At 43.2% G+C, this 12,500-nt stretch overlaps 2 protein-coding genes across 2 annotated transcripts in view; both read left to right on the top strand.

Moving 5' to 3' along the window:
- The window catches only part of LOC143292195 (uncharacterized), an 18,734-nt gene extending 12,949 nt beyond the window's left edge, over positions 1-5,785 (top strand). Inside the window, exons 7-11 of the mRNA XM_076602378.1 lie at positions 494-635; positions 1,106-1,238; positions 1,859-1,977; positions 4,021-4,118; positions 5,771-5,785. Of these exons, the coding sequence (XP_076458493.1) occupies positions 494-635; positions 1,106-1,238; positions 1,859-1,977; positions 4,021-4,118; positions 5,771-5,785 (507 nt within the window). The remainder of the gene's footprint in view (positions 1-493; positions 636-1,105; positions 1,239-1,858; positions 1,978-4,020; positions 4,119-5,770) is intronic.
- Positions 5,786-7,882: 2,097 nt separating this feature from the next.
- LOC143292194 (uncharacterized) overlaps positions 7,883-12,500 on the top strand; it is a 5,901-nt gene continuing 1,283 nt past the window's right edge. Inside the window, exons 1-3 of the mRNA XM_076602377.1 lie at positions 7,883-8,119; positions 10,391-10,634; positions 11,115-11,241. Coding sequence (XP_076458492.1) covers positions 7,883-8,119; positions 10,391-10,634; positions 11,115-11,241 — 608 coding nt within the window. The remainder of the gene's footprint in view (positions 8,120-10,390; positions 10,635-11,114; positions 11,242-12,500) is intronic.

Raw genomic sequence — 12,500 nt, 5'->3', positions numbered from 1 at the left:
AGATCAGCTGTTAATTTATGTATGTAAAAAAAAAAAAAAAAAAAAAATCTAAATGACTTAGAAAAAAGGAAATGCAATACTATTGTATGATGACATTCTTCGGGGATTCCCATTGTTGTTATTTACATTGTTGTACAAAACATTGTCTTGACGTATGTGTGTGTGTGTGTGTGTGTGTGTGTGTGTGGTTTTAAACAAATGCATTTTATTTACTGGATATTTTTCATTTGTAGACATTGTTGTGCAATACCTAATTGTCTTACAACGTGCGCGCGTGTGTGTGGATGTGTCGTTTGTTTTAGTGTATCGTCACCTACTTTGAGTTCCTGTTTGACTTGTGTTAATGTTAGTTGTTGTTTGTTTTTTTTTTTTTTACGGTGCGCGTGTTCATTATATGTTGGTATTTACAACGAGTTTGTGATTGCACACGTTAATTTCCATGTGGATAAATACAGTGTTTTTGAACTGACTTGAACATAACAGAATTCGGCAGGTCAACTACGCCGAGTGTCACGCGGGCAACCCATTGCGTTGCGAGCTGGGCGATCAGGCTAACAAGCTGGGACCACTGGACATGGGCAGTGACGTCATGCTGGGGACTGACGTCAACTTGCCTTTGGCTGGACCTTTCACAGGTAGTTTGTTGTTGTTGTTGTCGTTGTTGTAATGGTGCAGTTTTGTTGTTGTTATGACTGCAGCTGGTGTTTTAGGGTGTTGTTTATTTGCGGTGATACTGTTTTGTCAGTACACCTTTGAACCCTTGGAGGATTCTCAATTCTGTTTATTTATTTATTTATTCATTTATCCACCTACTTATTTATTGATCTATGTATTTATCTATTTATCTACTCATTTCATTTATTTATTTATTGGTGGTGTTGCTGTGATTGTTATTGCTGGTGTGAGGGATTTTCTTAGGTCGAATATTATTTGCTGTTTTCGTTGCTGGTTGTTGTATTATGGCTGTTCTGCTCTATTGTACTGCATTGCATCGCATTGCATTACATTGCGTTGCATTGTCTTGTCTTGTATTGTATTGCATTGCATTGTATTGTGTTGTATTGTATTCCATTGCCTTGCATCATACTGTACTATGATGATTCAGTGTTGGGCCGTTCTATTGTCATCCACGGGGAGAATGCTACAGCCCCCAGAATAGCGTGTGCTGATATTGTGCCTGACCCTCAATCCGCCATTTTTGACGACCTGTACGTCACATCCGCTCAACAGACCGACAGGTACACATCATCGATACATGTGTTATCAGGATGACAGATTCTGTAAATGTTATTAGTGGTTAGTTGCTTCATCATTTATTTTTACTTATTTTTATTTTTTTTAATCGGTTTGTTTCATGATGATGGTTTTTGGTTGTTTTGATGCTAATCATTGTGCTTTGATATGTGTGTGTGTGTGTGTGTGTGTGTGTGTGTGTGTGTGTGTGTGTGTACTTGTATGCATGTGTGTGCGTGTATCTGTGTGTGTGTGTGTGTGTGTGTGTGTGTGTGTACTTGTATGCATGTGTGTGCGTGTATCTGTGTGTGTGTGTGTGTGTGTGTGTGTGTGTGTGTGTGTGTGTACTTGTATGTATGTATGTATGTATGTATGTATGTGTGTGTGTGTGTATGTACTTGTATGTATGTGCGTGTGCGTGTGTATGTGTGGTGGGTGGAGGAGGGCCTGACCGCACGCGTATGAGTGTGTGTGTGTGTGTGTGTGTGTGTGTGTGTGTGTGTGTGTGTGTGTTTTGGAGGAGGGGATGCTGGGTATGTGCATAAGTAGTACAGACACGCGAAAATCCGTGCGAGCGTGCGTGCAAAGTGAACATAATCATAGTAAAGTCTGTTTCCACATGCAGATCAGCATTTGCTGAAGCCTTTTCGCGCGCTCTGAAGACTCCGAGGTACAACGTGTTGGTTCACATCCTCATCAGTCGTCCTCAGATCAACTGCACCGGAGTCCGCGTCTACTTTCTGGGTTGGTACTCCTTGAAACTGTTGTTGCGTATGTGCAGAGTCACGCGCTTTTCTGCCCATTGTCTTCGGCTGAGGTATACATCTGTTCAAAGAGAAGCAAGCCCCTGCGGTGAATCTGTCATGGATCATTTTTAAGGCTTTTTAATTCAAGAAGAAAAAAATGATATGCAAAACTGATAGGTACGCTCCAAAACCTATAAATTTTGCGTTCTGGAACTGGGGTTACTGCTACGTGGGAGGCAGAGACATACATCTTATAGCTTACAGATCGTACACACTTACAGATTACGGATCTTTCTGAAGTGGTTCTAGAGAAAAAAAAGACTATCGCCATCGCCTGCTTCACGTTACCATCACGACAGCATGTTTAAGCTTTCTACCCCCTAGTAATAGTACACCAGTACACTATTCATGATATTATATATATATAAAAAAAAGGTCTGATTTTGTACACCAAAAGTTGAAATGAAGTTTTTCTCCGTAACCATATTTCTATTTGCAAAAAGCCCAAAATACAATGTTCCGAAAATATCGAAATGCACACATTAGTTAACTGGCAAGAACAGTAACACGAGCAGTTTCAGTTTTTCATGGAGGCGTCACTGCGTTGGAAAAAAATCCATATACGCTTCACCACATCTGCTAGGCAGATGCCTGACCAGCAGCATAACCCAACGCGGTTAGCCAGACATTGAGTTCATGCATTTATATTTGTGAACCTGTCAGAGTGGATTTCTTTGACAAAAATGTGCCAGAGGACAGCACTCTCGTTGCCATGGGTTCTTTTTCAATGCGCCATGTGCGTGCTGCACACAGGCCCTTGGTTAATCGTCTTCTCAGCTTACGCCTATGTGCATGCATGTATGTATAATCATCGATACTTGACAAACTATATTCGGGGGTGGGGGCGGAATCCAAAACGTAAAACCGATCCCATTGCTTTTCTCTGTATTTTTGCTCAAGGCTTTGCTTCAAAGCAAATCAAGAGTTTTGATGTCCAATCTGTCTGTTCCTCTGTCTGTCTGTCTCTCTTTGCTTCTGTCTCTCCGTCTCTGTCTGTCTGTCTGACTGTCTGTTACCCCCCACCCCCACCCCACGCCCTCCCCACCGTCTCTCTCTCTCTCTACTTGCAAATATGTAGGATTGGTGTTCACAACAAAATTAAGCTTAAATACAGCATGGATGGGAATGTGTAGAAAGGGGGGGAAATGGGATAGTCAAAATTCTCAGAGCTATGCGAAAATTTAGATCAAGAACTCTTGGGCTGAATACAAGTAAAACATGGTTTGATGAAAACAGTGAGAGCGGTGATTTACTAAGGTCCATTTTGTCTTCGTTTGTAAGAATATAGTACTATTGGAAATAATAATAAACTCTTTACACATCCGTTTGCACGTAAACATGATACAGTAGCTATTCTTACATCTGATAATGAAGACCTTATACTTTCATTCGCAGAATATATCACAGAAGCATATAATGTCAAAAGGAAAAGGTTAACATCAGTATGATATCAACATGATTGTAAGATAACAAAAGATAGATAATAACGAAAAAAGAAGTTCACCTATACGGTTGGATGGTCTAACGTCCGTATTTTTTGGTGTTGTGTCAATCAATTGACTGTCATACATAAGTAATATGGAATATCTATTAATGTTATGTGTGAGATTGCATGAATGTTTATGGGTTTTTGAATGTGTACTTAAGTTGTTTGTTGGTTCCCTTTATCGTTTCTCATTTTTTTTGTTCCATTTGTCGTTCACACAACTTGAATTATCCCCCTTGACAGAAGAGCTATTTGCCAATACAAAAAAAAAAAAAAAAAAAAATGTCAGTGTCAGTGTCAGTGTCACTCTATCTCACACACACACACACACACACACACACACACACACACACACACACACACACACACACACACACACACACACACACACACACACTGAAACAGGTAACGAAGTTGTAGGCTTTATGAAATGGTTTTGATTGACAGAGTGGTTAACCGCTCGAGTGACTGATTGATATTATTTGTCACCCACAGGACTTCACGCAGGAAAACTGAAGAAGCGATTCATCGAGTTGATGGACAGGAGCCCTGACATGTTTGGGTCCTACACGCCCTGTGGTGACGGTATGACGGTACCAGTCTCAACAGACCATTTCCGTCACTGGAAGTGGAATCAGTTGAAAAGAAAACAAATAAACAAACAAAACACACCAATAGAAAAAAAGCCGCCTGTGTGTGTGTGTGTGTGTGTGTGTGTGTGTGTGTGTGTGTGTGTGTGTGTGTGTGTCCCACTCTCTCGGTCAAGAGGGCCTTAGGATAGTCGGCGTTGGGATGGTTCCCCAAAAGGCCAACTAGTTCTTATCCAAGGTTCCTAGCACTGAGACCCACAGTCACAGTCGTTCACAACAGACAAAGCTGTAAATGACTTGATTATACATCTCTCACTTTGCTGTTGGCCCCATTGTAAGCTTATGTCAAGTCTCTGATATATGCCCAGTGTTGAGCTCTCTCTCTCTCTGTGTCTCTGTCTGTGTCTGTGTTTTACACACACACGCACACACGCGCGCGCGTGCATATATATATATATATATATATATATATATATATATATATATATATATATATATACAGAAAGAAAGAAAGGAAGCACACACAGACACACACACACACACACACACACACACACATATATATATATATATATATATATGTATATATATATATATATATATATATGTAGAGAGAGAGAGAGAGAGAGAGAGAGAGAGAGAGAGAGAGATACAACCAGACAGAAGTACAAACCACTTCATTACCAGGGGTACGGGGTGTGAACATCATGTCCTCGATCCAGGTAATGGTCACACAATCTGTCAGGGTTTCAGTACGCGTGGTGTCAATATTGACGCAACGAAGGACGCAGCAGGTCCGCTAAAAGCGAAAGAGGGAGACAGGGAGAGGGGGGGGACAAAGTGAGAGATCACAGAAAACTGTTCTAAACACTGATAGAGAGGGAAAGAGGTTGAAGTGGGTGGGTGAGCGTTCACGACAAAACTCTACGGGTAATGAGGATTTTATCTTAGCGGCATTCTGTTCGCCATTCAGACGATTTTTATTTTTGATTTGTATTCACCACATACACAAGCATGTATGTGCGTGTGTGATAGTCACACACACACACACACACACACACACACACACACATGAAAAAACTAATACTTTTAAAACCAAATATATCAGAAATATCACATGTATTTGCGAAGAAAATATCACCCCGAACACGTCATTTATGACCTGTAATGTTAAGAAGCAATATATCCCAGTCCTTTTATAACACTCTCTGTTCAAAGCATTTTTGAATCTTTAACGTTAATGTATGATTTTTGTTGTTGTCGTTGTTTCATTCTGAAAAGTCCAATAAACGAGTACTTATGAATGTAGGGCCTGGTTTTGCTTCTTCCTTTTATTCCAAAGATCAGGAATGGCCAAATATCAAAGCAGTGACTGAAGCAGTGACTGATTACGAAATCATCATCAACATCATCAACATCATCACACACACACACACACACACACACACACACACACACACACACACACACACACACACACACACACACACACACTTTGCTTCAATCGAAACAGACAATAACACAAAGATACAAACAGAACAGAAGAAAAGTCATCCCCGGGATCAATCCAACCAAAAAGAAAGTGTTACGCATAACGACCTCTTCATACAACAACCAACATATCAATTCACTACCAAAGGGTGTGAACATTCCAGGAAATGACCCAGTAAACGTTCACACAATCTGCTAGGGTTTCAGTACGCGTGGTGTCAATGGTGGTGTGTCCATCGAGATCGATGATGACCATCGTTGTCATCCAGCTGGGGGATGGGGGAAGGGTGGTGGTGGGGTGGGGGGTGGAGGATGCTCATGAATCTATCTGTGAATGCGCAGATGGCTGAATAGTCCAATCTGCGCACGAAATGTTCGCTGACAGTTGGGGCAGACAAAGACAGGCATATCATTGTCAGGGAGCTTGTTTGCCCGTGACTTTCTGGCCTGCCTCTTCTGAACAGCTGCAGCAGTCCTGTTGGCCTCGCACAACTTGGCGCCTTTGTGCACAGCAGCGCGCCATTTGTCACGGTCCACTGCATATTCCTCCCAGGAGTCAGGGTTGATATCAAACGCTTTAAGAGAGACTTTCAGAGTATCTCTGAAGCGCTTCTTCTGACCTCCGTGTGATCTCTTCCCTTGTTGCAGCTCGCCATAGAAGAGCCTTTTGGACAGCCGATGGTCTGGAATGCGGGCCACGTGTCCAGCCCAGGGAAGCTGGGACTGCATCAGGATGGTGAAGATGCTGGGAAGGGTGGCTTTTGCGAGCACCTCTGTGTCTGGGGTCCTGTCTTGCCACTTGATGTTCAGTAGCTTCCTGAGGCATGTTGTGTGGAAGTGGTTCAGCTTCTTGGCATGTCGTTGGTACACTGTCCAAGTTTCGCAGGCGTACAGTAGTGTGGGGAGAACTACTGCTCTGTAGACCTTTAGCTTGGTCTCAAGACTAATGCCTCTTCTGTTCCAGACATTTGCACTGAGTCTGCCAAAAGTTGAGCTTGCTCTTGCAATCCTGACGTTCACTTCATCGTCGATGGTCGCATTTCGTGACAGTGTGCTGCCAAGGTATGTGAACCGCTCCACCGCACTGAGTCTCTGACCGTTGACTGTGATGTTGGGCTCAACGTAGGGTTTCCCTGGGGCTGGCTGATGGAGAACTTGCTGATGGTAAGGCCGAAGTTCCTGCTGGCAGTGGCAAACTTGTCGACGCTGAGTTGCATGTCAGCTTCAGATCCAGCGTTGAGGGCACAATCATCAGCAAACAAAAAGTCTCTGATGATGTCTGTCATGACCTTCGTTTTTGCTTGAAACCTTCTGAGGTTAAACAACTTGCCATCTGTTCGGTACTTTAGGCCGATTCCATCATCGCCATCTCTGAAGGCATCAGTAGGCATTGCAGAGAACATGAGGCTGAACAGCATTGGAGCCAGGACGCAGCCTTACTTGACACCATTTGTGACAGCAAAAGGAGCAGATGTTTCGCCATTGTCCTGGACTCGAGCCTGCATGCCTTCATGGAATTGGCTGACCAAGGAAATAAATTTCCGAGGGCATCCGTACTTGGCCATGATCTTCCACAGTGGAAGTGTTACGTCAATATTGACGCAACGAAGGACGCAGCAGGCCCACTAAATGTGAAAGAGGGAGACAGGGAGAGAGGGACAAAGTGAGAGAGAGAGAGATCCCTGTGAACATTAATTTAGAAACACTGAGTGAGGAAAAGAGCGTCGTGGGTAGGTGACTGGATTCATTATATAAATTCACAGGTACTGAGGGATTTCTTTAATTAACCACTGCGAAGCATGCCGTGCAGGGGAATATTTACGTTCATATTCAGCGCTCGTTTGCACGTGCAAACACATACATACATACATACACACGTATATATACGCGCGTGCGCGTGCATGTTTGCTTCTCTCTCTCTCTCTCTCTCTCTCTCTCTCTCTCTCTCTCTCTCTCTCTCCATCCACCTGTTCCTCTTTCGTAACACGCATTCATTTAGAGAGAGAGAGAGAGAGAGAGAGAGAGAGAGTGTGCTTGTGTGTGTGTGTGTGTGTGTGTGTGTGTGTGTGTGTGTGTGTGTGACTTTGTGTGTGTGGTTTGTTGGTTTTTTTTTGTTTTTTTAATTGATGTTTTTAACCCTTTTATTGCATATGAGTAATGCCATTATAAGGTCATTATAGACAATGTCTGACTTTTGTTTGCCCCTGCCCCCCTCCTCCACCCCATCCCCTTCCACAGCGTTCATGAACTCAAGAAAAAACTCTTTCGTCTGCCGCATGGGGAGGAACGGCATGGTGAAGACCTTTACTGGAGAGAGCGTGAAGGTCAAACAGCCCTGCACGTTCACGTTGGCAGACATGACATGTGGCGAGTATGACGTGCTGGTGATGTCTCGCTACACCCTGAGGACGGAATATTCCGTCCCCCGTTACCTCCCCCTCTATCTCATGGTGCTCGTGGCGGGGAACCATCAAGTGTGGAGAGGGATATCGTGGCTGGACGATCTGAAACGGGTCAGCTTTTTATTTTATTTTATTTTATTTTTTGTGTGTTATTCGTTTTGTGTTGTTGTTGTTGCTGTTGTTGTTGTGGTGGTTGTTGTTTTGTGTTTCTGTTTCTGTTGTTGTTGTTGTTGTTCTTCTTCTTCTTCTTCTTCTTTTTCTTCTTCTTCTTCACTATGCAGTACAGTGTCACCCAATTATTTATGTCTGCGAATGTATTTGTTTTGCTATCGAATTGGGTTTTTTTCTATGGAATATTGCCAGGAACAAACTGTTGGTTGCCTTTATATATATATATATATATATATATATATATATATATATATATATATATATATATATATATATTGCCGTGCGATCGTTTACTTGCGCCAAGTGCATGCTACACTTGGGACGTCGGTGCATCGTCTCATCCGTCTCATAGCACCTCGATCACTACTCAAGGTCCAGTGGAGGGGGAGTGGGGTAGAAAGCCCGGTCAGTATTTCATAGGGAGGTGTCTTTATCTGCCTGGACAAGATCACGTGCTCTAGAATTACCCTTTGTTCATTATTATTATTATTATTATTATTATTATTATTATTATTATTATTATTATTATCATCATCATTATATTATTATTATTATTATCATATTATTATTATTATTATTATTATTATTATTATTATTATTGTTGCTGTTGTTGTTGTTGTCGTCGTCGTCGTCGTTGTCATTATTATTGTTGCTGTTGTTGTTGTTGTTGTTATCATCATCAGTAGTAGAAGTAGTAGTAGTAGTAGTAACAGTAGTAGTGGTGGTAGTAGCATTATTGTTGATGTTTCATTTGTATTGTCATTGTTATTATTATAATAATTTTTTTCTTCTTTTTCTTCTACTACTTCTTCTTCTTCGCCTATTTATTATTTTTTAGATGAACAACACAGAATAAAAGCTTGATTTATCTTCCGAGAAACGTTTGAAACTCCTTTGTCAGGTGACGGAGTCTTCGAAATTACCATACAGACTCACGCTGCATCTGTAAACAAAACCTCTCCTTTCTGACTTCAGTTAGTGTGTCTACTTTCAGAAATTGCAGCAGACTCCGTCTGAAGATTCATGGTGCCAAGAGAATTACACGACCTTTTGGAGTTCCCGGTTCATATCGATCTGAATCAATATAAAGCGAGAAGTCCAAAAGGTCGGTGAAATCAATGCGAACACGAAATGACGGAAAAAGGATTATGAGCCCGTGTTACGTTTGATGGAAAGCAAACAGAGATTGCTATCCCTTGTGAAGTAGGCATGATTGGCTCAGAGCGTATTTGTTTGTTTGTTTTTCATTGTGGGCTTTATTGGCATTTTTGTTGTTGTTTTGTTGTTATTGTTTTTTTGGTTTTTTTTTCTTATCTTTCTTCTTTCCTTTTGGTCTTGATTAGTGTGTGCGTGCGTGCGTGCGTGAGTGCGTGTGTGTGTACTGTCCCTGGGGCTTCGGCTGGCTGTGTTTCGGGTCTGACAGGTAGTGGTGGAGAAAGGTGGATGGATGGATGAATTGTGGATTGTGGATTGTGTAAGTGTGTGTGTGTGTGTGTGTGTGTGTGTGTGTGTGTGTGTGTGTGGAGGGGTGGGGGATGAGTGTGGCTGTGTGTGTGTGGGGGTGGGGGGGATTGGGGTGGGGGAAGCGGTGGGTGGGTGGGTGGAGGGTATACATGTATATATATGAGTATGCGTGCATTATGACTATGTTCGTGTGACGGGTGGGGAGCTGGTACGTACTAGCACACACACACACACACACACACACACACACACACACACACACACACACACACATACATACATGACACAACACAACACACACACACACACACACACACACACACAACACAACACAACACAGCACAACACAACACAACACACACACACACACACACACACACACACACACACACACACACACACACACCACAACACGACACAACACAACACAACACAACGCAGCACACATACAACACAACACAACACAACACAACACAACACAACACAGCACACACACAAACACACACACACACACATACATGACACAACACAACACAACACAACACAGCACACACACAAACACACACACACACACACACACACACACACACACACACACACACACACACACACACACACACACACACACATACATGACACAGCACAACACAACACAACACAACACACACACACACACACACACACACACACACACACACACACACACACACTCCACAATCCATTCATCCATCAACTTTTCTCCACCAGTACGTAGCAGACCCGTCCCACAGCCAGCCGACCCCCCAGGGACAGTCCACGACCACCCTGTGGCACACGCTGTGGGAACATAACCACGGGGCCACGTTTGCCTGGTTCGATCCCGTCAGCCGGGCCGCGGTGGTCAGTGACGCTGCGGACACCTTTCGGGTGGAGCTGAGGAGTGACCACCGTGCACACAGTGTCGTCTGTCGGGACCTGCGCAGATCCGAACCCTATCCAGTGTCTTTGTGTCGTGAGTTGTGTGTGTGTGTGGGGTGGTGGTGGTGGTGGTGGGGATTGGGGTGGTTGATGTGTGTGTGTGTGTGTGTGTGTGTGTGTGTGTGTGTGTGTGTGTGGCGGTGTGGTGGAGGTGGTGGTGGTGGTGGTTGTGTGTGTGTGTGTGTGTGTGTGTGTGTGTGTGGCGGTGTGGTGGAGGTGGTGGTGGTGGTGGTTGTGTGTGTGTGGGGGTTGTGTTATGTTGTGTTGTGTTGTGTTGTGTGTGTGTGTGTGTGTGTGTGTGTGTGTGTGTGTGTGTGTGTGTGTGTGTGTGTACTCTTTACAGATTGCTTTGTAAGAGATGTCAGGATGTGTTTGCATTGAACTGTGCCATACTATGACGATAATGATGATGATGATGATTACTATTGTCATCATCATCATTATCATTGTTGTTGTTATCATCATCATCATTATCATCACCATCATTACCAACGTCACTATCATTTTCACACAGAATCACCGCAGGCACCTCGGAGAAATTTGAACAGTCGAAAGAAAGCACTGGGTCTTCAAAAGAAACGCCAGCTGGTCATCCTGGCCATTCTCCGTAAAGAGATCGTCATCGAAATTGATGAACAATCGTAAGTAGCATACATAACGATAATGCCACTCAAACGATAGTGGATAATGATAATGTCACTCAAACGTTAGTGGATGACGTTAATGCCACTCAAACGTTAGTGGATAACGAAAATGACACTCAAACGTAAGTGCACATCGTGAATACAGCTCAAATATAGGTACGTACCGAGAATGCCACTTAACCCTTTCACCGCCAGTCAATTTAGAGTGCAAAATTCCCTTGTGCTATAAACACAGAAATATGGTGTCTAGGAATAGCTGGGGATTTCTCCTGTGATGTATAGAAAATATGGCCTATCCTTCCACCGAATATAAAGAGCAGTAGGTTAATCGATAACAGACCGATGATCTGGTCACCTTTCAGTGACATGGGTCCTTTACCTTGCTGCTGCATAAATGCGAGTTTGGCAGAGAAAGGATTAAATGTAGGTACGTAAACCATACTGTCCTTCAAACATACGTTCGGAATGACAATGCCACTCAAGAACAGAAACTTAAGATAGAAACGCGCGTGTGTGTATTAGTATTCCCTCTTGTTTTGCTTCCATGTCCTGCACCCAGTTCCGTTCATTACGTGTTGTAGCAATATTACCAAAACGATTTATTTCACGGCTACTGGCATAATTATGTGGAGTGATGGCCTGGAGGTAACGCGTCCGCCTAGGAAGCGAGAGAATCTGAGCGCGCTGGTTAGAATCACGGCTCAGCCGCTGATATTTTCTCCCCCTCTACTAGACCTTGTGTGGTAGTCTGGACGCTAGTCATTCGGATGAGACGATAAACTGAGGTCCCGTGTGTAGCATGCACTTAGCGTACGTAAAAGAACCCACGGCAACAAAAGGGTTGTTCCTGGCAAAAATTCTGTAGAAGAATCCACTTCGATAGGAAAAGCAAATAAAACCGCACGCAGGAAAAATACAAAAACAAGAAAAAAAAGGGGTGGCGCTGTAGTATAGCGACGCGCTCTCCCTGGGAAGAGCAGCCCGAATTTCACACAGAGAAATCTGTTGTGATAAAAAAAATACAAATACAATATAATTAATGTCTTGATCCACAATCTTGAGTGGACACATTGTTTCAATAATCATATTCTGGACAGAAATTAACCAGCCAGCTTACCAACCAACTAACCAACCATCTGAACACCAAGGAGCTGTGTCACAGAATGGTTAAGACGCCTATCTACCAATATAGTGTCCGTGAGGGTCTGGGTTCGAATCCCGCTCCTGCTCTTTCTCCCAAGTTTGACTGGAAAATC

This window comes from Babylonia areolata, chromosome 18, assembly GCF_041734735.1.
Source record: "Babylonia areolata isolate BAREFJ2019XMU chromosome 18, ASM4173473v1, whole genome shotgun sequence".
Classification (NCBI taxonomy): Eukaryota; Metazoa; Mollusca; class Gastropoda; order Neogastropoda; family Buccinidae; genus Babylonia; species Babylonia areolata.
Note: the sequence above shows the minus strand (reverse complement) of the source record. Positions and strands in the feature narration are given on the sequence as shown.